The sequence below is a fragment of the Oryx dammah genome, unplaced genomic scaffold (genome assembly GCF_014754425.2).
Source record: "Oryx dammah isolate SB20612 unplaced genomic scaffold, SCBI_Odam_1.1 HiC_scaffold_28, whole genome shotgun sequence".
Lineage (NCBI taxonomy): Eukaryota > Metazoa > Chordata > Mammalia > Artiodactyla > Bovidae > Oryx > Oryx dammah.
In genome coordinates, this window is record NW_024070212.1 from 50,423,802 (window position 1) to 50,448,421 (window position 24,620).

Genomic DNA, 24,620 nt, shown 5'->3' on the forward strand with positions numbered 1-24,620 from the left:
TTATAAAGCATATGTGTTTTCTATTTGAGTTTGAAAAAATAAATATGAACAACCAAATAATGTCACAGCCCAATCAATCCAATTTAGACTATCTTTTTAAAACTTTAAAAATCATTAGTCTGCTCTCAGATTTTCTTTTCTTTAGTAATGAAGATGTTAAATATTTAAGTGTAGATTTAGTTTAAAATGTATTGTTTAAAAACTACTGTTTGATTAATTTTCCACAGGTATAACATTATCAAATGCAATGGTAAATGCAGGTTTGACTTCTTTTAAAAAAATAGAAGAAACAGATGCAAGGGAACTTGAGCTGGTATTTAATATTTAATTATTCCTAATATTTTTTGAGTTCTGTATACATTCTAAAGCCTGACATTTATATCTTTATTTCTACTAAAAAATTATTTTCCCTGTCATAGTCATATATATTTTTAATTTAAAATTTTGGGTAATAAGTATATTAAAACTATTAACTATAAAAGGTATTTTACTAAAAGAGTTCTTAGTGTTGTAGTAAGAACATAATGATATAAGTATGTTGTTTTAGATTTTAAATAGACATCCCCCTTTTGGAACTCAGATAAAAGAAACAGTGATGTATCTACCAAAATATGAACTTGAAGTGGAACAGGTAAATATTTTCTATTTTTCATATGTTTTGATTTTCAGGAGTAAAGCTACCCATAGCTGATTTGGAGCTGAATATAAGTAGTAAGGTTATTTTTAACACATTTTATACCTATCCTTTTTTAAAGATTACAAGATATAGTGATACCATGGCAGAAATATTAGTGACTGTTATGTTAAAAAACTTTGAACAGCTACGAACTAAAAGAACAGCACCAAATTCTCACTATGTCACCTTGATCATAGGTGATGCAGATAATCAACTGGTTTTTAAGCACAAAATTATGTAAGTATGAAATTTCTATTTTATTTTTAAGCATGTATCATAAAAGAAAAACTCTGCTGAAGCAAAGAGTAGTAAAATAATGGTGGGGTCAATTAAATTACATTTTCCTGATTCTATAATGGGACAAAAGAAATTACCTGTTAAAGAAGGTACTAATATTAGGTCTGTTTTAGATTATTTATGATCACAATAAACTATGGAAAATTCTGAAAGGGATGGGAATACCAGACTACCTGACCTGCCTCTTGAGAAATCTGTATGCAGGTCAGGAGGCAACAGTTAGAACTGGACATGGAACAACAGACTGGTTCCAAATAGGAAAAGGAGTACATCAAGGCTGTATATTGTCACCCTGCTTATTTAACTTCTATGCAGAGTACATCATGAGAAACGCTGGGCTGGAAGAAGCACAAGCTGGAATCAAGATTGCCGGGAGAAATATCAATAACCTCAGATATGCAGATGACACCACTCTTATGGCAGAACGTGAAGAGGAACTAAAAAGCCTCTTGATGAAAGTGAAAGAGGAGAGTGAAAAAGTTGGCTTAAAGCTCAACATTCAGAAAAGGAAGATCATGGCATCGGGTCCCATCACTTCATGGGAAATAGATGGGGAAACAGTGTCAGAATTTATTTTGGGGGGCTTCAAAAGCACTGCAGATGGTGACTGCAGCCATGAAATTAAAAGATGCTTACTCCTTGGAAGAAAAGTTACGACCAACCTAGATAGCATATTGAAAAGCAGAGACATTACTTTGCCAACTAAGGTCCGTCTAGTCAAGGCTATGGTTTTTCCAGTGGTCATGTATGGATGTGAGAGTTGGACTGTGAAGAAAGCTGAGTGCCGAAGAATTGATGCTTTTGAACTGTGGTGTTGGAGAAGACTCTTGAGAAGTCCCTTGGACTGCAAGGAGATCCAACCTGTCCATTCTGAAGGATATCAGCCCTGGGATTTCTTTGGAAGGAATGATGCTAAAGCTGAAACTCCAATACTTTGGTTACCTCATGCGAAAGGTTGACTCATTGGAAAAGACTCTGATGCTGGGAGGGATTGGGGGCAGGAAGAGAAGGGGACGACAGAGGATGAGATGGCTGGATGGTATCATTGACTCGATGGACGTGAGTCTGAGTGAACTCTGGGAGTTGGTGATGGACAGGGAGGCCTGGCGTGCTGCGATTCATAGGGTTGCAAAGAGTTGGACACGACTGAGCAACTGAACTGAACTGAACTGAATACTCAAATTAACAAAGTATAAAGTCTTTGGTTTGAAACAAGTAATAGATGAACTTTAGGAGTAGCTCTAATTCATTATTGCTGAACTTTATTTTGTTGCTTTTCTCCTATAATTCATGAACTTATTACTCTTTGAGTGCAATCTTCAAAATATATTTTCTATTTCTGTATTAAAATTTAACTGCTAGAGCCACTGTAGGACCCAGGCAACCAGATCCAATAGATAAAGGAGATACCTTGCCTTATATTTTGTTCTCTAGCATATCATTCTATAATTTTTACTTTAGCCTTTTTTCTGATATTCTTATATATTGTTTCCCAGGGTGTCATAAGCAAAGTCTGAGGATAATAGTTGTAGCTGCAGCTAATACTTTTTTGAGCACTTAGTAAGTTCCAGGTATTAAACTGTTTAATTGTTATATAGGTAGTCTATAGCAAAAACTAGATTCAAAGCCCAGCATTCTGACTCGAGTCTATGCTCCTAAGCATATAATATACCTGTAAGTTCACGATGGTACTAACTGAAATGGGAATCTCCTAACTGTTGCCAGTGTACTGGAAGATACTTTCCTAAAACACCCCATGCAAGGATCCTAAAGAGGGTGCAGTGACTGATAAGGATATGTTTTTCACTGATAATTACTTTCCTGCAACTAGCCATAATACACTTAAAGAGAATATATACTTATATTAATCTTTATTCTCTGTGACAAATAAATCTAAAGACTTAGACTATAGGAGGCTAAAATAAGTTCAATCACAGAATTGACTGCTGGTGATATGATGTTATTAGGTACAAACTATTTCATATCATTTAAAAAATACTCAAAGTTCTCACAAATCCATGTAATGTAAGTATAGCCATTTAAAAGTGGTAGTGATTTAAGGGCAAGATCATAGGTTGTCAAGAACAACTATATGTACAGGTGGGCCTGAAGTGATTGCAACTTAGAACCAGCTGTTGGGTGAACATATAGTTAAGTAAATTATAGAAATAGTAGCTCCATTGAAATTCCATTTTCCCTATGCAAAGAACTTGGGGAAAGTAGTTTTCAGAAACTGACTTAAGTTTACTACCAGATGGGATATACCTTAGTATCACTTAGCTGTTGGTGATTAATTTATTATTTCATTTAAGATTCAAGATCACAATTTAAGTGACATATTACCTTTTTCAGGGATTCTGTTTTGCTAAAAGCTGGAAATTGGGCTAAAAAGTTTGATGTGAGGAGAGCTCTGAAATCTGAAGATCTTAGCATAAATCTTATTAGTTCAGAATATGGTAAGTTCATTGAAATAATGAATACATGAATGTAAAAAATATGATAGCACTTAAAAGTTTCCTTTATGTAAACAGAAACATAAGTGTTATTGTATAAAAATAATTTAAGTAAAATGAATAATTTTAAAGGAAGTTTCTTTGGAGATGTAAAGATAGTATAGACGAGGATAATAAAATTAAATTTTCATCTGTTCATTTATGGCCATTTTCTTTTTTAAGGTAAATTTCAATTATTGTAGGAGCATTGATTTTTATTTTTATGACAGATGTGTACTTTTTCACTTGTTATACTTTTTTAATGTTTCTTTAAAACATTTTTATTTCCTGAACTTGTTAGGCTTATTAGTTCAACGAGGTATAAAATATAAGAGGTATAAAAATAAATTAATGATCTCATGCATGAATATATATGACTTAAGCATTTGTATGCTTTTTTTTCTTTTTCCAGTTGGACTTGATATACAGCGGAAATTTACAGTCTTTTACTTAGGACCCAAGAGATTTGGAAATCAAATAATTATACAAAAAAAATCAGAAACAGAGATGTCCCATTCTGAACATTCAGATAGATCTACTGTAGCAGGGCCCAGAAAAGGTAAACAGCCATGTTTATTCCTGTTTTGCATTAAAGCAAATATAAGGCTGGAGATGGTATCATCAGTATAGTATTGCTTCATTTAGATTGTGGATACTCTGGAATTAGATGTTTAGGCTTTCTAATAATTGCATTAATAATATATAGTAAGAATTCTTCTAGTTAGTATTTGTCTGATTGGGGTGATTTTTTATTTCTCCATCAGTTTTGAATGAGATCCTAGCTGGGTACAGTAATCTTGGTTGTAGGTTTTTCCTTTTCAGTTCTTTAAATATATCCTGCCATTCCCTTCTGGCCTGCAGAGTTTCTGTTGAAAGATCAGCTGTTAAATGTATGGGGTTTCCCTTGTATGTTACTTGTTGCTTTCCCCTTGCTGCTTTTACTGTTCTATCTTTGTTTGGTTGGTATGTGTCTTGGCATGTTTCTGATTGGGTTTATCCTATATAGGACTTTTTACCCCTCTTGGACTTGATTGATTATTTTCTTTTCCATGTTGGGGAAATTTTCAACTATAATCTCTTCAAAATTTTTCTCATACCCTTTCTTTTTCTCTTCTTCTTCTGGGACACCTATAATTTGAATATTGGTGTGTTTGATATTGTCCCAGAAGTCTCTGAGACTATCCTCAGTTCTTTTCATTCTTTTTGCTTTATTCTGCTCTTCAGAAGTTATTTCCATCATTTTATCTTCCAGCTCACTGATTCATTCTTCTGCTTCAGGTATTCTGCTATTGATTCCTTCTAGAGTATTTAATTTCAGTAATTGTTGTATTTGTCTCTGTATGTTTATTCTTTAATTCTTCTACGTCTTTGTTAATTGATTCTTGAATTTTCTCCATTCTGTTTTCGAGGGTTTTGATCATCTTTACTATCATTATTCTGAATTCTTTTTCAGGTAATTTTTGTATTTCCTCTTCATTTATTTGGACTTCTGTGTTTCTAGTTTGTTCCTTCATTTGTGTAGTATTTCTCTGACTTTTCAATATATTTTTTAAACTTATTGTGTTTGAGGTCTCCTTTTCCCAGGCCACAAGGTTGAATTTTTTCTTCCTTTTGGTTTCTGCCCTCCTAAGGTTGATCAAGTGGTTTGTGTAAGCTTTGTATATGCAGAGATTTGTGCTGAGTTTTTTTTGTTGTTGTTGTTTTTCCTCTGATGGGCAAGGCTGAGTAAGGTGGTAATCCTGTCTGCTGATGATTGGGTTTATATTTTTGTTTTGTTTGTTGTTTAGATGAGATGTCCTTCACAGGGTGCTACTGGTGGTTGGGTGATGCCGGGTCTTGTATTCAGGTGGTTTCCTTTATGTGAGTTCTCACTATTTAATACTCCCTAGGGTTAGTTCTCTGGTAGTCTAGGGTCTTGGAGTCAGTGCTCCCACTCCAGAGTCTCAGGGCTTGATCTTGAGCTGTAGAGATGGCCTTCACCATTCATGGCCACATAGAGGCTGGCCTTCACCCCTTGGGTGGCCACCACATGCAGGCCCACAGGGATTAGATTGAAGAGGGTGTAGTCGCTGTTTTCGTCCTTGGTCTCATCAACAGTACCATCTGGGTGCATCTTCAGGAAATATCCCTGCTGGCTGAATACCGTTGTCACAATTCCTTTCAGCGGACCTCAGGCTCCTTCCAAAGAGACACTGCAGCATTTTGTACTCCTTTCTTCAAAGAAAGCTCAAGAATCTTCCTGGGTGATTTTTGGTGAAAAAAAAAGACTATTTTTTTATATATATTTCCCCTTTTCATACCCACTCCATTCTTATGGCCATGTTAGGGAGAGAGTAAGTGATGTACAAGAATTAACAGATTTGATAAGACAAAACAGGTGACAATTTTTTTTTTTAATGGGACATTCAAATAGAGAAGTAGAAAGAAGTGTATATGTACCCATCACCCACCTTAAACAGTTATCAGCTCAGGGCTAATATAGTTTCATCTGTACCTCTGTTCATATTTCCTCTTGTATTTTTTTGAAGAAAATCAGATATTATATTATTTCCTCCATAACTGTTTTAGTATATATTTGTAAATAGTAAGGATTTAAGAAAAAATAACTGCATTACATAAAAAACTAATGGTAACTAATTATTACCCAATACTGAGTTAATATTCAAATTGCTGATTACTCATAAATATCATAGATATATCATCTTGATACCATCTAGATATACCAGATTGGCTCCTGAATCCTTTTGCTGTGTCCTTAGTAGTTTTGATAGCTTTTGTGCTGTGTGGGATGATATGATATTCTAGGCTTACCTTTTATAATTCTAGCCTCAGACCAGCCTTTTCTCCAAAGATCTCTGGTTTCTTTTCATGATAAATAATTTGTGTGCTTGAGGAGCTCCTTGCCACTGAGAGATTATCTCTTACTTTTTTCCATGCACAAAATTATGAAATATGTGATTTTTTTGTTTTTAAAGACAAAATACATAATTTATTTATAGTTAAATGTCCAAGCTATAGTATTTATCCTTAAAGTCAATGATCTATACTCAATGATCTGTATCTCCTTTCTGCCATGCTGAGAAATTTGATTCTTAATGATTCCAAAAATGATAGAATGCCACTAATCTTCTTTATTCTACATTATACACAAAACAATTAGTTGTTATTTATCAAGTTAACAGCACCAAACTGCACTTTTTTTGGCTGCATCACAGTTTGTGGGATCAGCCATTCACTATGTTTTCCTGACAGAGAAAAAAGAAAACTCTTGCTGGTGGAATATAACATTATCCAGAATCTGCAGATATAATGTCTGCCATACAATAAGAAATTATGAAACCTGCAAAGAGGCATGACTATATGACTCATAATTAACTATATATAAGAAAATGAAACAGCCCTGTAGGTGATTCAAATGGTAGAGTTGGCATTTAAAGATTATAAAACAATGGGGGAAGAAATATACAAAATGAATGAAATGATGGAAATTTTCACCAGAAAATTGGAATTCCATAGAGATTTAAATGAACTTTTTAGAACTGAAAAATGTAGTATCTTGAGTGAAGAACTCATTAGGTAGGCTTAATATTAGTTTGGATATGTTCAAACATAGGATTTATGAACTGTTAGACATATCAATAGAAAATATCCAAATGGAAGCCCCAGAGATAAGAGAACAGAAAGAACACAAGAGTATAATACTCAAAATGCTAACATATGCATAAAGTCTGAGTAGAGAAAGAATGGGACAAATGCAGTATTCAAAGAGACGGGCTGAGAACATTCCAAAACAGTGAAAGACATCAACCCACAGATTCAGAATTTCAGCAAACCCAGGAAGAGATAAACACACAGAAGACCACAGAAGACTGAAAATGAAGAGATAAAACATGAATTAACAATATCAAGAATGAAAAAGGTGATATCATTACAGATCTTATAAGCCTAAAAGAATCTGCCAAGATATTATAAATAACTTTACCAATAAATTTGACATAATTTAGGTAAAAAGGAGCAAATACCTTGACAAGAAATCTTACCAAAACTGACAGAAGAAATAGAAAATCTGAGTAGTCTTGACACTAGTAATAAAACTGAAGAAATTTAAAAAGATATTTCCATAAAGAAATCCTGAGGTTCAGATGACTTCATTTTCTTATATAGTTAAATATGAGTTATATGGTCCTGCCTCTTTGCAGGTTTCATAAGTTCTTATTGTATGCCAGACATTATATGTGCAGATTCTGGATTATATTATATTCCACCATACAAGAGATGTGGCTATGCTCCCTCTATCAGGAAGATCCCTTGGAGTAAGAAATGTCAGCTCACTAGTATTCTTGCCTGGAAAATTCCATGGACAGAGGAGCCTGGTGGGCTACAGTCCATGGGGTCACAAAGAGTCAGACATGACTGAGCACTCAGAACAGCACAGCAGTGTAAAACTTACCTAAACTTTTCTAGAAAAAAATGAATATTTTCTAGTGTTTTAATTTTCAAAAGCCAGCATGACTTTGATTTCAAAACTTGCCAAGGACATTAAAAGAAAGAGAAATTGTTCAAGCTATTAGCAAGTGGAATCTAGCTACATATTTAAAAACCATAATACAGTACAGTTAAGTATAGCTTATTCTACCTGTACAAGAAAGCCTTGGCATTTAAAAATGGATCAATATAATTCTTACATTAACAGGGAAAAAAAAGTGATCCTTTTTATGAATGTCAAAAAAAGGTTGAAAAAAATCCAGTGTTAATTTTTTATTAAAAATATATAGCAAATGTTATACACAATATTGAAATATTTTTTAAACTTTCCTATTTAAATGGAGAATGATGAAATGGTCTTCTCTATTACTACTTCTTTTTAACATTGTGATAAAAGTCCTAGTCAGTACAACTATTTAGAAAAAGAAATATAAGGGATAAGGATTGGGAAGGAAGAAGTAAACTATCATTACTTGAAAGCAACATGATTATGTACCTAGAAAATATAAAAGACTGTGGATACACTATTAAAATTAATATATAAATTTAGAAACATCACTGGATACAGAGTCAATGTTAAAAATTGCACATCAAAAGAGAATAAAATGCTTAATAAATTTAACAAAATGTTAAATTTTGTTAACATTTTGTTAACAGTGCAAGATGTGAGCACTGCAAACTATAAAACACCATTGAAAACAATTAAAGATGTAAATATATGGAAAGATATAGCATGTTTGTGGATTGGAAGTCTTAATATCACTAAGATGGCAATATTTCCCAAATTATTTCAAAAAATCAGTGCAATCCCTATTCAAAATTCTAGCTTCTTTTGACAGAAATTTACAGGTTGATTCTAAAATTCATACAGAAATGTAACGGACCCAAAATAGCTAAATCAGTCTTTAAAAAGAGAACATACATGTAGACTCACAATTCCTGATTTCAAAACTTACTATAAAATTTAATCAAGGTAGTGTATTTGTGTTATGTTGTTAGTCACTCAGTTGTGTCTGACTCTTTATGACCCCATGGACTATAGCCCTCTATGCTCCTCTGTTCTTGGGATTCTCTAGGCAACAATACTGGAGTGGGTTGCCATTTCCTTCTCAAGGGGATCATCCCAATCCAGGGATCGAGCCTGGGTCTCCCGTATTGCAGGCAGATTCTTTACCATTTGAGCCATCAGTGATTCCCAACATAGTGTAGTACTGGTATAATAATAGACCAATAGAATATAAATTGAAAGTATAGAAATAAATGTATACATCTATGGTCAATTGATTCTGATCAAAGATGCCAAAATAATTCAGATGGGAAAGAATAGTGTTTCACCAAAAATGACTGGGCATCTGGATAACCAGTTGCATTAGTTTGAACCTCTACTTCATCCTATATATAAAAATTTACTCCGAATGGATCAGTGACCTAAAGATAAGAATTAAAACTGTAAAACCCTTAGAAGAACACATGCATGTATGTTTTCATGACCTTGGATTAGGCAGTAGTTTATTAGATATGATACCCAAAGCTCAGGCAACCAAAGGGGGGGAAAAAAAGCAGATGAATTGGACTTTATCAAGCTTGAAAACTTTTGTGCTTCAAATAAAACTATCAAGAAAGTGAAGAAAAAGTATGTGGAAAACAATCCATTGAATGAGAAAATATTTGCAAGTCATATATCTGATAAAATAATAGTATCTAGTATATATAAAGAAATCTTACAGCTCAACAAATAAAAAGACAACCCAATTAAAACTGGTCAAAGAATTTAAGTAGATATTTTTCAAAGAGCTACAATATACAACATGAAAAGATGTCCAACATCATTAATCAATACAGAAATTCAAATCAAAACCAGGGTGTTACCACCCAGTAGGATGGCTTTAGTAAAAAAGATGGGCAATGACAAATGTTGGCAAAGATGCAGAGAAATTGAAACTCTCACACTTTTGGTAGTGGGGATATGAAATTGTGCAGCTGCTCTGGAAAACATTTTGTCAGTTGCTCAAAAAGTTAAACATAGAATTACCATGTGATCCAGGAATTCCTCCTTTAGATATATGTCCAAATGAATTAAAAAATACTCATGAAAATGTGTATGTGAATGTTTATAGTAGCATTATTCCTAACAGCCAAAAAGTAGAAACAATCCAAATATCTATCAACTAATAGATAAGAAAACTATTAGTTTTCTGGCATATTCATTTAGTGAAATGTTACTCAGCCATAAAGAAGAATAAACTACTAATATATGCTACAACATAGATAAACCTTGAAAACATGCTAATTAGAGAAGCCAGTCACAAAAGATGGAGAAGGCAATGGCAACCCACTCCAGTACTCTTGCCTGGAAAATCCAATGGACAGAGGAGCCTGGTAGGCTGCAGTCCATGGGATCACAGAGTCGGACACAACTGAAGCAACTTAGCAGCAGTAGCAGCAGCAGTCACAAAAGATCAGATATTGTATGATTCCATTTATATGAATGTCTATAATAGACATATACATAATGACAGAAAGTAGATTAGTGATTCCAGGAGAAAGAGGCAAGTAGGTTGTTTGTCTTGTTTATGCTATATTCTCCTTGGACCTTTGTTCTGGCCACTATTTTTCTGACAGCAAAATTATCAGTAGCTAGCATAACCTTCTTTTATTCAGGCCAAAGTCCAAATTCCTAGAAGGAAAGAGATACTTCCATTTAAGAAAAACAATTTAGAATTAGGCTTGCACTGAGAGTATATAAAATCAAGGCTATCAGTAGTACAGATAGCCTTCTGTTCTTTACCATGTACAGAAATTATCAAAGATAGCTGGACCATGTAAGAGAAGATTAAAGCAAAGGTACAGAAAGAAGCAAAGGTGAGAACACTAGAGTTGAAGTTCTACTGACTTTCCATTTCTTGGTTTCAGTCCCTCTTGATCCCTAGCTGCCACCCTGCTTTTGGATTCTGTAAGAACAACAAAAAAAAAGGTGTCCTTTTCATTATAAGATTGGAAGGCAAAAGTAGGAAGTCAAGAGATACCAAGAGTCACAGGAAAGTTTAGCCTTGGAGTGTAAAATGAAGCAGGCTAACAGAGTTTTGCCAAGAGAATGCACTGGTCATAGCAAACTCCCTCTTCTAGCAACACAAGAGACGACTCTACACATGGACATCAACAGACGGTCGATACTGAAATCAGACTGATTATATTCTTTGCAGTCAAAAATAGAAAAGCTCTATATAGTCAACAAAAACAATACCTGGAGCTGACTATAACTCAGCTCATGAGCTGCTTATTGCAAAATTAAGACTTAAATTGAAGAAAGTAGGGAAAACCACTAGGCCATTCAGCTATGATCTAAACAAATCCCTTATGATTATACAATGGAAGTGACAAATAGATTTAAAGGAGTAAATCTGGTAGACAGAGTGCTTGAAGAACCAGATTACGAGCGGAGGTTCATAACATTGTACGGGAAGTGGTGACCAGAACCATCCCCAAGAAAAAGAAATGCAAGAAGGCCAGGTGGTCTGAGGCAAGAAGGCAAGAAGGTCTGAGGAGGCCTTACAAATAGCTGAGAAAAGAAGTGAAAGGAAAAGCTATATCCTACTGAAGGCAAAGTTCCAGAGAATAGCAAGGAGAGATAAGAAAGCCTTAAGTGAACAATGCAAAGAAATAGAGGAAAGCAATAGAATGGGAAAGACTAGAGATCTCTTCAAGAAAATGGAGATACCAAGGGGAAATCTCATGCCAACATGAGCACAATAAAGGACAGAAATGGAAAGGACCTAACAGAAGCAGAAGAGATTAAGAATAGATGGCAAGAATACAGAGAAGAACTATACAAAAAAGGCCTTTATGATCCAGATAACCATGATGGTATGGTCCCTCAACTAGAGCCAGACATCCTGGAGTGTAAAGTCAAGTAGGCCTTAGGATGCATTACTACAAACAAAGATAGTGGAGATGATGGAAAACCAGCTGAGCTGTTTCAAATCCTAAAAGATGATGCTGTTAAAGTACTGCACTCAATATGCCAGCAAATTTGGAAAACTCAGTAGTGACCTTGGAGTGGAAAAGGTCAGTTTTCATTCCAGTCCCAAAATTAGGCAATGCTAGAGAATGTTCAGACTACTATACAGTTGTGCTCATTTCACATGCTAGCAAGGTAATGCTCAAAATCCTTGAAGCTAGGCTTCAGCAGTACCTGAACCGAGACCTTCCAGATGTACAAACTGGATTTAGAAAAGGCAAAGGAACCAGAGATCAAACAGCCAACATCCACTGGATCATAAAAAAAATCAAAGGAATTCCAAAAAAGACATCTGCTTCATTGACTACACTAAAGCCTTTGATTGTGTGGACAACAACAAACTGTGGAAAATTCTTAAAGACATGGGAATATAAGACCACCTTACCTGTCTCCTGAGAAACCTGTATGCAGGACAAAAAGCAATAGTTAGAACTGGACATGGAACAACGAATGGTTCCAAATTGGGAAAGGAGTACATCAAGGCTATGTATTGTCACCCTGATTATTTAACTTATATGAAGAATACATCATGCAAAAATGCCAGGCTGGAAGACTCAAGCTGGAATCAAAATTTCTGGGAGAAATATTGACAACTTCAGGTATGCAGATGGTACCACTCTAATGGCAGAAAAGTGAAGACAAACTAAAGAGCCTTTTGATGAGTGAAAAAACTGACCTAAAACTCAGTATTCAAAAAACGAAGATCATGGCCTCCAGGCTAATCACTTCATGGCAGATAGATGGAAGAAAAGTGAAAACAGTGACATATTTTATTTTCCTGGGCTCCAAAGACACTGTGGATGGTGAATGCAGCTGCAAAATTAAAAGAGGATTGCCCCTTGGAAGAAAAGCTATGACAAACTTAGACAGCATATTAAAAAGCCAGGGATATCACTTTGCCAGCAAAGGTCCGTATAGTCAAGGCTAAGGTTTTTCCAGTAGTCATGTACAGATGTGAGAGTTGGACCATACAGAAGGCTGAGCACTGGAGAAGACTCTTGAGAGTCCCTTGGACAGCAAGAAGATCAAACCAGTCAATCCTGACGGAAATCAACCCTGAATACTCATTGGAAGGACTGATGCTGAAGCTGAAGCTCCAGTACTACTGGAAAAGACTCTGCTGGGAAAGATTGAGGGCAGGAAGGGTAGGGTGAGGCAGGGGATGAGATGGTTGGATGGCATCATGGACTCAATGGACATGAGTTTGCACAAATTCCGGGAGATAGTAAAGGACAAGGAAGCCTGGTGTGCTGCAGTTCATGGGGTCACAAGGAGTTGGACTGGACTTGTTGACTGATCAACAATGTAATACATTTCCACCAACCCCACAAGGGGTTTTTTGTTGTAACTGTTTTTGTTTAAAATAGCTTGAATTGTTTCTGTTGCTTGCAACTGTAGTGAAAATTAGGATGTTTACTATACTTAGTTTTAGCATGAGACTTTTTAAGAGCAAAAGTCCCCCAGATTTTCCATATGACCCTGTAGAAAACAGATCAAAGATGTCTCCTATCAGGCAAGTGTTTTATTACACACATCCCCCGTTCACATACACATATTATATATACAACCATCCCATTATACATTCTGATTTATACAGTCAGATTATATTTGAAATATACATTATATCTGAATTATATCTGAGTTATACATTCTGGATATATAATTCAGTTCTTATATGCAAAATCAAATATCCCCAAATAAAGATGTATAATTATCTCTTCATGTATGACATACATACACTACCTGCATTTTCTTTCTTGGTAAACTTACACAATGACGGAATCATAGATTTACCCTACTAAGGTTGTAAAAATAGCCTTTCAAAACAATACAAATTTGTTTTTCTGACCTCTTGTCTGACCATATTATTAAATATTAAAATATTTAGCTCAGAAAATCTAGTTGCTGAAATGATTGTTTCCAAATGTGCTTTCAGGTTCAACAAATATTTTAATATTTTATTTTGTCAAACTGTAGGACCATATTTAGACAAAAGTATACACCTTACAGTACATAATAGAATTTAAAATTCTTATTATGCTTCCTATAACCATTTGAAACATTTTTTAGCTGTAGTTTCTTACAGTTACAGTCCAAGAGATAAAACATTTTGTACATTTTAAGGAAAAATATTTTTGCTATTTTTTTAAGATCAGACAGTGTGAAAATACACATTTTCAGTTGTAAAAATTGTTTTAACTTTTATTTTTAGCATTTAAACTTTTTATCCTTTAAGAAGCACAAGCTGGTTGGATGGCATCACCGACTCAATGGACATGAGTTTGAGTAATCTCCGAGAGTTGGTGATGGACAGGGAGGCCTGGTGTGCTGCAGTCTGTGGGGTCAAAGTATGGGCTTTGTTTCATTTGAAGAAAATTAATCTGACATTAATAAGTTCATTTGCATTGGCTATGCCTTTTGAGTATGAAAATTTAATGTATTTGAAGAATGCAAGGATAATATCAGTGCCCAAGCACTTTGGAAGTGTGTACATTTAAATACTAGTCAAAAAGCAGTCTGCTTTTCTTTATACTTTTCAGTGTATATATTCATTAAATTGCAAATCAAGGACTCCAGTTCATCAGTGTTACCCTTTTTTTGATAAATAACAAAATGATAGTATAATATTTGACAAAAATTAAAAGGAGATTTGCCTTCTCATTTAAAAAGTAAAATTATAAAGTGCATCAATGCAATTACCATGTATCAGGAACTACAAAATGGAAGTAATATTCTTTTAAAAATATTAACTCCAGAAGCTTATGAACATCCAAATTATTTGAATTTATAGTTAAAGAGGGGGGCTTCTCAGGTGGCTCTAGTGCTAAAGAACTCAACTGCCAATACAGGAGACAGAAGAGACGTGGGTTCTGTCCCAGGGTTGGGAAGATCCCCTGGAAGAGGGCATGGCAGCTCACTCCAGTATTCTTGCCTGGAGAATCCCATGGACAAAGGAGCCTGGCGAGGTATAGTACATGGGGTCACAAAGAGTTCGACATGACTGATGCACACGTGCACACATAGTTAGGATGTGAACCTAAGTATGGCAAGGATGCCTCCTATTTTTAATTTGTTTTTTTCTAGATTTTTAAAAAATCTTACCTGACCTTACTCTATTGGTCATTACTGACCTTGTTAAAGTAATTTTATGTATTCACTTCAAATGCATTTCTATTTCACATTAATGATTTATTTTGCTTTAAGTACTTGGAACTGGAGCTTTAAAAACATAAATTAATATATTATGTGGCAGAACTAAGAAAATGTATACATTTCAGATTTTGATAATGACGGAGTATGGGATCTGTTAATTTGGTCCCTAAATGTACATTTTATGTCAAGTTTCTCTCAGAACCTTATTTTTCCAGTTATAAATCTCTGTAAGCTTGTGTTTGTTAATAAGACAAATTCAGACAATTCTCAGAACTTAGGGAGTGGAGTGGGGGTAGAGGAGCACTTATGTTTCTGAAGTATCATTTCTAAGAGAAATATAGTAGAAGTTTCTGTCACTTAGGTAATATCTATATGCTAGTATTCTGTAAACAAGCTGAAATAAAGCTCGCATTCCTAGCAAGACTTGTCAACTCTTTCAACTCTGCCTTGAAATTTTGGGGTGTCCGCAGAATTTATATAATTAGACTTTTAGATCCTAGTTATAATTTCCACCACTCGTAACAGATGTGTATAGTCATTGTGCACCATCGTGTGGTAATGTTTGTAAGTTCATCTATTAGATGTTGTTGGATAAGGGACAAAGTGACTCCTTATCCGTTATTGCAAAACAACCTGCAAGGCATTTCCTCCTATTCTTCCCACCCTATAAACCATGGATTCCTTTCCTAAGTAAATTCAGTTCTGTTCAGTTGCTCAGTCGTGTCCGACTCTTTACGACCTCATGGACTGCAGCAGGCCAGGTTTCCCTGTCGTTACCAACTCCCGGAGCTTGCTCAAACTCATGTCTGAGTCGGTGATGCCATCCAACCATCTCATCCTCTGTTCTCCCCTTCTCCTGCCTTCAATCTTTCCCAGCATCAGGGTCTTTTCCAATGAGTCAGTTCTTTGCATCAGGTGGCCAAAAGTATTGGAGTTTCAGCTTCAGCATCAGTTTTTCCAATGAATATTCAGGACTGATTTTCTCTAGGATGGACTGATTGGATTTCCTTGCAGTCCAAGGGACTGTCAAGAGTCTTCTCCAACACCACAGTTCAAAAGAATCAATTCTTCGGCACTCAGCTTTCTTTACAGTCCAGCTCTCATATCCATTACATGACTACTGGAAAAACCATAGGTTTGACTAGATGGACCTTTGTTGGCAAAGTAATGTCTCTGCTTTTTAATATGCTGTCTAGGTTGGTCATAGATTTTCTTCCAAGGAGTAAGCATCTTTTAATTTCATGGCTGCAGTCACCATCTACAGTGATTTTGGAGTTCAAGAAAATAACGTCTCTCACTGTTTCCATTGTTTCCCCATCTATTTGCCATGAAATGATGGGACCTGATGCCATAATGCTATGATCTTAGTTTTCTGAATGTTGAGTTTTAAGCCAGCTTTTTCACTTTCCTCTTTCACTTTCATCAAGTAAGTAATTACTTGATAAAATTTCATCACTAAGTAAATGAAATGCATTATATGGGGGAGAAGTAAGGCAGCTGCTATAACCAGTAAAGCAGGGTGGTTGAGAGATCAGCCTCTGGAATTTGATTACCTGAATTAAAATCTGAAATTTCCTACTTATTATTGCATAGTCTTGAACATGTTACTTCACCTCTTTGTGAATTAATTTTCTCATCTGTGAAGGTATAATACGACTGCCACATAGGCAGACAGCCGTGGATAAAGAGACATTCAAAGAAAATTTGGAACATGTGAAAGAAAGTCCCAAATAAGTAAACAGAAAGTGAATAAAAGAAAAACAGGATAATTCACAGATGTAATATAAATAGATTAGTAATCTCAGACAAATTAAAGATTAAATTGCAACTATAAAACAATAGGATACCATGAAAAAAAGTCAATTAGAGAAGAAGTGTAAGCACAGGGAAGTAAAAACTATGATTCAAAAAAAAAAAAAATAGTGTAACTGGAGGGCAAGAAGATAAAGTCAGTATAATCCGAATGAAAACAAAACAATAAGAGACAGGAGGGTGATCTGTAGCCTGATACCCAACTAATCAGAGTTCCAGAAAGACAGAAAAAACAAATCAGAAGAAATAATTTGAGAAGATTTGCTAGACTTAAAGCGAGGCATAAGTCTGCACATCAAAAGGGTTTACTTAGATGGCACTACTGGTAAGAACCCGCCTGTCAATGCAGGAGACATAAGAGACATGCTGGTTCCATCCCCAGATCAGATCAGGAAGACCCCCGGGAGGAGGGTATGGCAACCCACTCCATTATTCTTGCCTGGAGAATCCCATGGACAGAGGAGCCTGGCAGTCCATAGCGTTGCACAGAGTTGGACATGACTAAAGCAACTTAGCACAGTGCTAGTTAGGATGAATGAAAGAAGATCTACAAAGAAGACAACATTTCAGAACATCATGGATAGAGAGAAAATTGTAAATGCTTCCAAGGAACAAAAATCGAAATAGTTTAGTGTTTTCATCAACAATACTAGATGCTAGAAGACAGTGGACTTAAAAGTCCAGGGGAAAAAAATTATTTCCAACCCTGTGTTCTATACCTAACCAAACTATTAATTAAGTGTGAAAGTAAAGACATCTTAATATATTCAATTATTCAGAAAATTTAACTTTCATACATCCTCTCTCAGGCAGTTGTTCAAAGATAAGCACAATCAAACGAAACAGTTAAACAATAAAGAAAAAGTCAAAGAATCTGGCAATAGTAGATTCAGTCCAGGAGCTTAATGAAAGGAAGTTCCAGGATGACAACTATAGTACAGGCCTAGATTGCATTGGGAGGAGGTTGGAGGGCTCTAGAAAAGAGATAACTATTGAGGGGGAGTGAGCGGGCAAGGTGTTTTCATGTAGTTGTCCTTATCTTTGGAATATTGAATGAACTAATAAGGAAACTTAAGGTAGACATTGCTAGACTAAAAGGAAGTCAGTAAAGCTTCAGAGAAAATAAAATATTGCTCAAGAAAAAAAAACACTAACTTGATTCTGCTTGAAAAATACATTTACCTTCTGTACATCTCTTAAATTAGTCCATTCTCTTTGAATCTGCTAATACTACCACTCTGGACTGTTACCATAATTTTCTTTTATCTGCTCTGTCTGCTCTCAAATCTATTCTCTTACAGTAACCTCTTAACTAGTTTTCTTACATCTACTCTGTCCTCTCTCAAATCCATTCTCCATACTACACTCCATAGATTGCTTTTTCAAAATGCAGATTCAGTTATGTTCCTTCTTTGATTAAAACACTTCAGTGGCTCCCATAGCTCTTAGAATAAAAATACAAATCATTAACATTCTCAACAAGTTTCCATATTATCACATAAACAGTGAGTTCCTAAGTAGCAGTGGGGTGCCAGCTGCTATGTAAGTCTTGCTTCACCTCCAGTAGGGTTGACTAGTAAGGACCCAAGAGACCCAAATGTGTTCAGACAGTTTATTACTTACACAGATGGCAAAACAAGATCAGCATGATATCAGCTGCATGTATCCATCATCTCACAGGATGACACTGAACTGGAGGAACCAGATATCATCAAAGATGAGTTGCTTTGTTTTTGAGGAGTCAACTCTAGGCTATAGCTAAGCAGTTTTATAGCTTATAGCTGTGCCTGAAAGAGGCAAAGTGGACAGTTGTATGCCTGACTAGAACCAGGAGACAGATGAGAAACTGCCTCTTGGCAGCCTTATGCAAGATAGGGAGCCTCCTACAAGCCGAGGAGGCAGATGAGAAATGGCCTATAAACAGTTTCTCACAAGACCGCATATCTTGACATGTCCCAGGGAAGATCAGAGAGCATTCTGTAACTAGCAGAGCCTTGCCTAGGTGGTGACATGCAATCACCAGAGTGCCATGGTAGAGCCATTTCCCTAGGAACATAGACTGATCTTTCTACCAATGTAGTCTGATCTCATGCACTCTCTCTTATTTACTGAGCATCAGCCACATTGACCTTTTAATTTCTCTGTGTGCCATGCTTTCCCTTGTCTTAGAGCTTTTTCATATGCTATCCGCTCTGCCTGAAACATTCTTTCTCCTACCCCTTGTAAATGCTGCTCTTTTTTCAGTCCTTAGTCCAATTATTACTTCCTTAGGGAAGCTTTCCAAAATATTCCTAACCAGACCATTCCCCTGTTATATAGCATTGTGCTCCTCTCCTTCATAGCAGTCAAAATAATTCTATACTTACTTGTATAACCTTTAGTTAATGTAATAGTAGAGTTAATACATATATTAGTTTATTACTTAATTTTAAAACGCAGTCACATACATAATTTCATTTTATCTTTTTACTTCTGTGAGAAAACAAAACAGTATTATTTTTAATCCCTCTTTTCTACTGAGAACAGCCCATATTAGGACTCACGTTATCTTACTCTAGTTTAGGGTGCCCTATATTTCCTTACTGTGTTTCTCATGTAAATACATTAAGTATAAGGGAGCATACAGTTAGTGAGAGGGACAAAGAAATGCCATAAGGGCTCAAAGGAGAGAGAAATCACTTATAATTTAGGTGATCAGAGTGATTTCCTAATGATTAAATCTCCATGATAGAGGTGCTATTTGAGTCAGTCTTGACGGTAGGTGTTGCAAGAGGGCAGACACACTGAAACCATAATCACAGAAAACTAGTCAATCTAATCACACTAGGACCACAGCCTTGTCTAACTCAGTGAAACTAAGCCATGCCCTGTGGGGCTACCCAAGACGGGCGGGCGTGGTGGAAAGGTCTGACACAATGTGGTCCACTGGAGAAGGGAATGGCAAACCACTTCAGTATTCTTGCCTTGAGAACCCCATGAACAGTTTGAAAAGGCAAAATGATAGGATACTGAAAGAGGAACTCCCCAGGTCAGTAGGTGCCCAATATGCTACTGGAGATCAGTGAAGAAATAACTCCAGAAAGAATGAAGGGATGGAGCCAAAGCAAAAACAATACCCAGCTGTGGATGTGACTGGTGATAGAAGCAAGGTCCGATGCTGTAAAGAGCAATATTGCATAGGAACCTGGAATGTCAGGTCCATGAATCAAGGCAAATTGGAAGTGGAGGAGATGGCAAGGGTGAATGTCGACATTCTAGGAATCAGCGAACTAAAATGGACTGGAATGGGTGAATTTAACTCAGATGACCATTATATCTACTACTTCGGACAGGAATCCCTTAGAAGAAACAGAGTAGCCATCATGGTCAACAAAAGAGTCCGAAATGCAGTACTTGGATGCAATCTCAAAAACAACAGAATGATCTTTGTTCGTTTCCAAGGCAAACCATTCAGTATCACAGTAATCCAAGTCCATGCCCCAACCAGTAACGCTGAAGAAGCTGAACAGTACTATGAAGACCTACAAGACCTTTTAGAACTAACACCCAAAAAAGATGTCCTTTTCATTCTAGGGGACTGGAATGCAAAAGTAGGAAGTCAAGAAACACTTGGAGTAACAGGCAAATTTGGCCTTGGAATACAGAATGAAGCAGGGCAAAGACTAATAGAGTTTTGCCAAGAGAATGCACTGGTCATAGCAAACACCCTCTTCCAAAAACACAAGAGAAGACCCTACACATGGACATCACCAGATGGTCAACACTGAAATCAGATTGATTGTATTCTTTGCAGCCAAAGATGGAGAAGCTCTATACAATCAACAAAAACAAGACCAGGAGCTGATTGTGGCTCAGATCATGAACTCCTTATTGCCCAATTCAGACTTAAATTGAAGAAAGTAGGGAAAACCACTAGACCATTCAGGTATGACCTAAATCAAATCCCTTATGATTATACAGTAGAAGTGAGAAATAGATTTAAGGGACTAGATCTGATAGATAGGGTGCCTGATGAACTATGGACAGAAGTCTGTGACATTGTACAGGAGACAGGGATCAAGACCATCCCCACGGAAAAGAAATGCAAAAAAGCAAAATGGCTGTCTGAGGAGGCCCTGCAAATAGCTGTGAAAAGAAGAGAAGCGAAAAACAAAGGAGAAAAGGAAAGATATAAGCATCTGAATGCAGAGTTCCAAAGAATAGCAAGAAGAGATAAGAAAGCCTTCTTCAGCAATCAATGCAAAGAAATAGAGGAAAACAACAGAATGGGAAAGACTAGAGATCTCTTCAAGAAAATTAGAGACACCAAGGGAACATTTCATGCAAAGATGGGCTCGATAAAGGACAGAAATGGTATGGACCTAACAGAAGCAGAAAATATTAAGAAGAGGTGGCAAGAATACACAGAAGAACTATACAAAAAAGATCTTTACGACCCAGATAATCACAATGGTGTGATCACTCACCTAGAGCCAGACATACTGGAATGTGAAGTCAAGTGTGCCTTAGGAAGCATCACTATGAACAAAGCTAGTGGAGGTGACTGAATTCCAGTGGAGCTATTTCAAATCCTAAAAGATGATGCTGTGAAAGAGCTGCACTCAGTATGCCAGCAAATTTGGAAAACTCAGCAGTGGCCACAGGACTGGAAAAGGTCAGTTTTCATTCCAATCCCAAAGAAAGGCAATGGCAAAGAATGCTCAAACTACCACACAATTGCATTCATCTCACACGCTAGTAAAGTAATGCTCAAAATTCTGCCAGGCTTCAGCAGTACATGAACTGTGAACTTCCAGATGTTTAAGCTGGTTTTAGAAAAGGCAGAGAAACCAGAGATCAAATTGGAACATCCACTGGATCATCAAAAGAGCAAGAGAGTTCCAGAAAAACATCTGTTTCTGCTTTATTGACTATGCCAAAGCCTTTGACTGTGTGGATCACAATAAACTGTGGAAAATTCTGAAAGAGATGGGAATACCAGACCACCTGACCTGCCTCTTGAGAAACCTATATGCAGGTCAGAAAGCAACAGGTAGAACTGGACATGGAACAACAGACTGTTTCCAAATAGGAAAAGGGGTACGTCAAGGCTGTATACTGTCACCTTGACAATATATTGGCTGCTTATTTAACTTATATGCAGAGTACATCATGAGAAACGCTGGGCTGGAAGAAGCACAAGCTGGAATCAAGATTGCTGGGAGAAATATCAATAACCTCAGATATGCAGATGACACCACCCTTATGGCAGAAAGTGAAGAGGAACTAAAGAGCCTCTTGATGAAAGTGAAAGAGGAGAGTGAAAAAGTTGGCTTAAAGCTTAGCATTCAGAAAACGAAGATCATGGCATTATGGCATCGGGTCCCATCACTTCATGGGAAATAGATGGGGAAACAGTGGAAACAGTGTCAGAATTTATTTTGCGGGGCTCCAAAATCACCGCAGATGGTGACTGCAGCCATGAAATTAAAAGACGCTTACTCTTTGGAAGAAAAGTTATGACCAACCTAGATAGCATATTGAAAAGCAGAGACATTACTTTGCCAACAAAGGTCCATCTAGTCAAGGCTATGGTTTCTCCAGTGGTCATGTATGGATGTTGAGAGTTGGACTGTGAAGAAAGCTGAGTGCCAAAGAATTGATTCTTTTGAACTGTGGTGTTGGAGAAGATTCTTGAGAGTCCCTTGGACTGCAAGGAGATCCAGCTAGTCCATTCTGAAGGAGATCAGCCTTGGGATTTCTTTGGAGGGAATGATGCTGATACTGAAACTCCAGTACTTTGGCCACCTCATGCGAAGAGTTGACTCATTGGAAAAGACTCTGATGCTGGGAGGGATTGGGGGCAGGAGGAGAAGGGGATGACAGAGGATGAGATGGCTGGATGGCATCACTGACTGGATGGACGTGAGTCTGAGTGAACTCTGGGAGTCGGTGATGGACAGGGAGGCTTGGCGTGCTGCGATTCGTGGGATCGCAAAGAGTTAGACACGACTGAGTGACTGAACTGAACTGAACTGAACTGAAAGTTGATATTCTTCTGATAGACAAAGTCTCTAAGACAAGAGGTAATATCAGAGGTACAATCATAGAAAGGCTTGGGACTGTTTGAATACTAATGGCAAATAGATATATTTTGATGGTAAGGGTTAATGTGGGTCCTAAAAGGGATGATAAGAATTACATCGTAGAGGACCTTAAATATGGAATTAATTTTGTTGGCAGCAGGAAGTAACTAATGTTTCTAAATGAGCAGATGATCTGATCAGAGCTGAATTTTGAGAGGATTAACTAAGCAACAGCATATAAAATAAATTGTAGCCTGGTAGGACTGGATTCAAGGAAACCAGAGATCATGAACTGGGACAAAACTTCTCAACCAGTAATCTGTGGCACATCTTGTAAAATATAATGTTAAAAACTTTCAGACAAGGGCCACTAGGAGCATACCTGTATTTGAGGTGATGATGCTCAGTCGCTCAGTCATATCCCATCTTTTCAACCCTGTGGACTGTAGCGCATCAGGCTCCTCTGTCCATGGTATTTTCCAGGCAAGAATACTGGAGGGGATTGCCATTTTCTACTCCAGGAGATTTTCCTGACCCAGGGATTGAACCTGTATCTCTTACGTCTCCTGCATTGGCAGGCAGATTCTTTACCCTTGTGCCACCTGGGAAGCCCATATTTGAAGAAAGTTAGGTAGTTTCTAACTTGCTGCCTCAAAAGGAAAGTATAGCATCTGCAGAACTGTGGGTCATCTCAGGGAATCAGAAGGAACCTACTATAGGAGTTCAGCTTGTGACAGGCGATTCTTAGAAGGACTTCGGGAAAGCAGAGGTCAATTCTAGATTGGGTGCTGTTGGCAAGTAGGGTATTGGATATTTTGATATGTCTTGTCTTGGAGATGAACGGATTAAAGAAATAGTAGTCATTTGCATTAGCCAGAAGAGGGAGATGTTTAGTTATTTTTGTGGTTCTTCAGTGTCCTTGTCTCTACTTTCAGAAATAATTATACAGTAGTCTCATATCTGTCTTCCATTATAATCATAGAGTGGCCTTATCTGAGTGTTGTTTATATTTTGCCAAAATTGTTTTATGTTCAGTTGGGAACACTATGGTTTAGCTATTAGCTTCCAACTGCCAGTAATATTTTATTATTTATTCAGTGTCCAGTACATTGATTTCCTCAATCTCATGGCATCTAACTAGTTCCTTCATATGGTGAACAGCCTTATTCATTTACCCCAGGGTGCTATATAGATATTATCTTTGTTTAGCTATGCTATGCTTTGAAAAAGGTTGATTGAGTAACACACGGAAAATGAAGAGTAAAGGTCCAAGAAAGATTACAGAAGTATTCAAAGCTCTTCACTATCTCCAGCATTTCTAATTAATTTAAAAATCTGTGCTCCAGCGAAAATATACCAATTCTTTTCTCTAGTCTGTCGTTTGCTGCCTTTGGATATTATGCTCTGTACCTGGGACATCTTCCTGTGGTCCCCTTCTCATGTCCAGATCATGTCTGTCCTTCAAGGATCAGTTCAAATGTCTCTCCCTTCCTACATGTTGTTTGGACAGTTGGAATCAAGAAAAAGCCTACTTAAATATAATAAATGAAGAATAAATTATGTATTTAGGTGTATTAATACTAGCTTACAGGGGTCATGCTGGAAGCAATCTCTCCTTTCTG

At 36.6% G+C, this 24,620-nt stretch overlaps 1 protein-coding gene across 1 annotated transcript in view; it reads left to right on the forward strand.

The window, feature by feature from the left end:
* Positions 1-24,620, forward strand: part of HFM1 (helicase for meiosis 1) — a 114,626-nt gene that overhangs the window by 70,938 nt on the left and 19,068 nt on the right. The window contains exons 25-29 of the mRNA XM_040232342.1: positions 228-313; positions 548-631; positions 756-913; positions 3,326-3,429; positions 3,878-4,024. Of these exons, the coding sequence (XP_040088276.1) occupies positions 228-313; positions 548-631; positions 756-913; positions 3,326-3,429; positions 3,878-4,024 (579 nt within the window). The remainder of the gene's footprint in view (positions 1-227; positions 314-547; positions 632-755; positions 914-3,325; positions 3,430-3,877; positions 4,025-24,620) is intronic.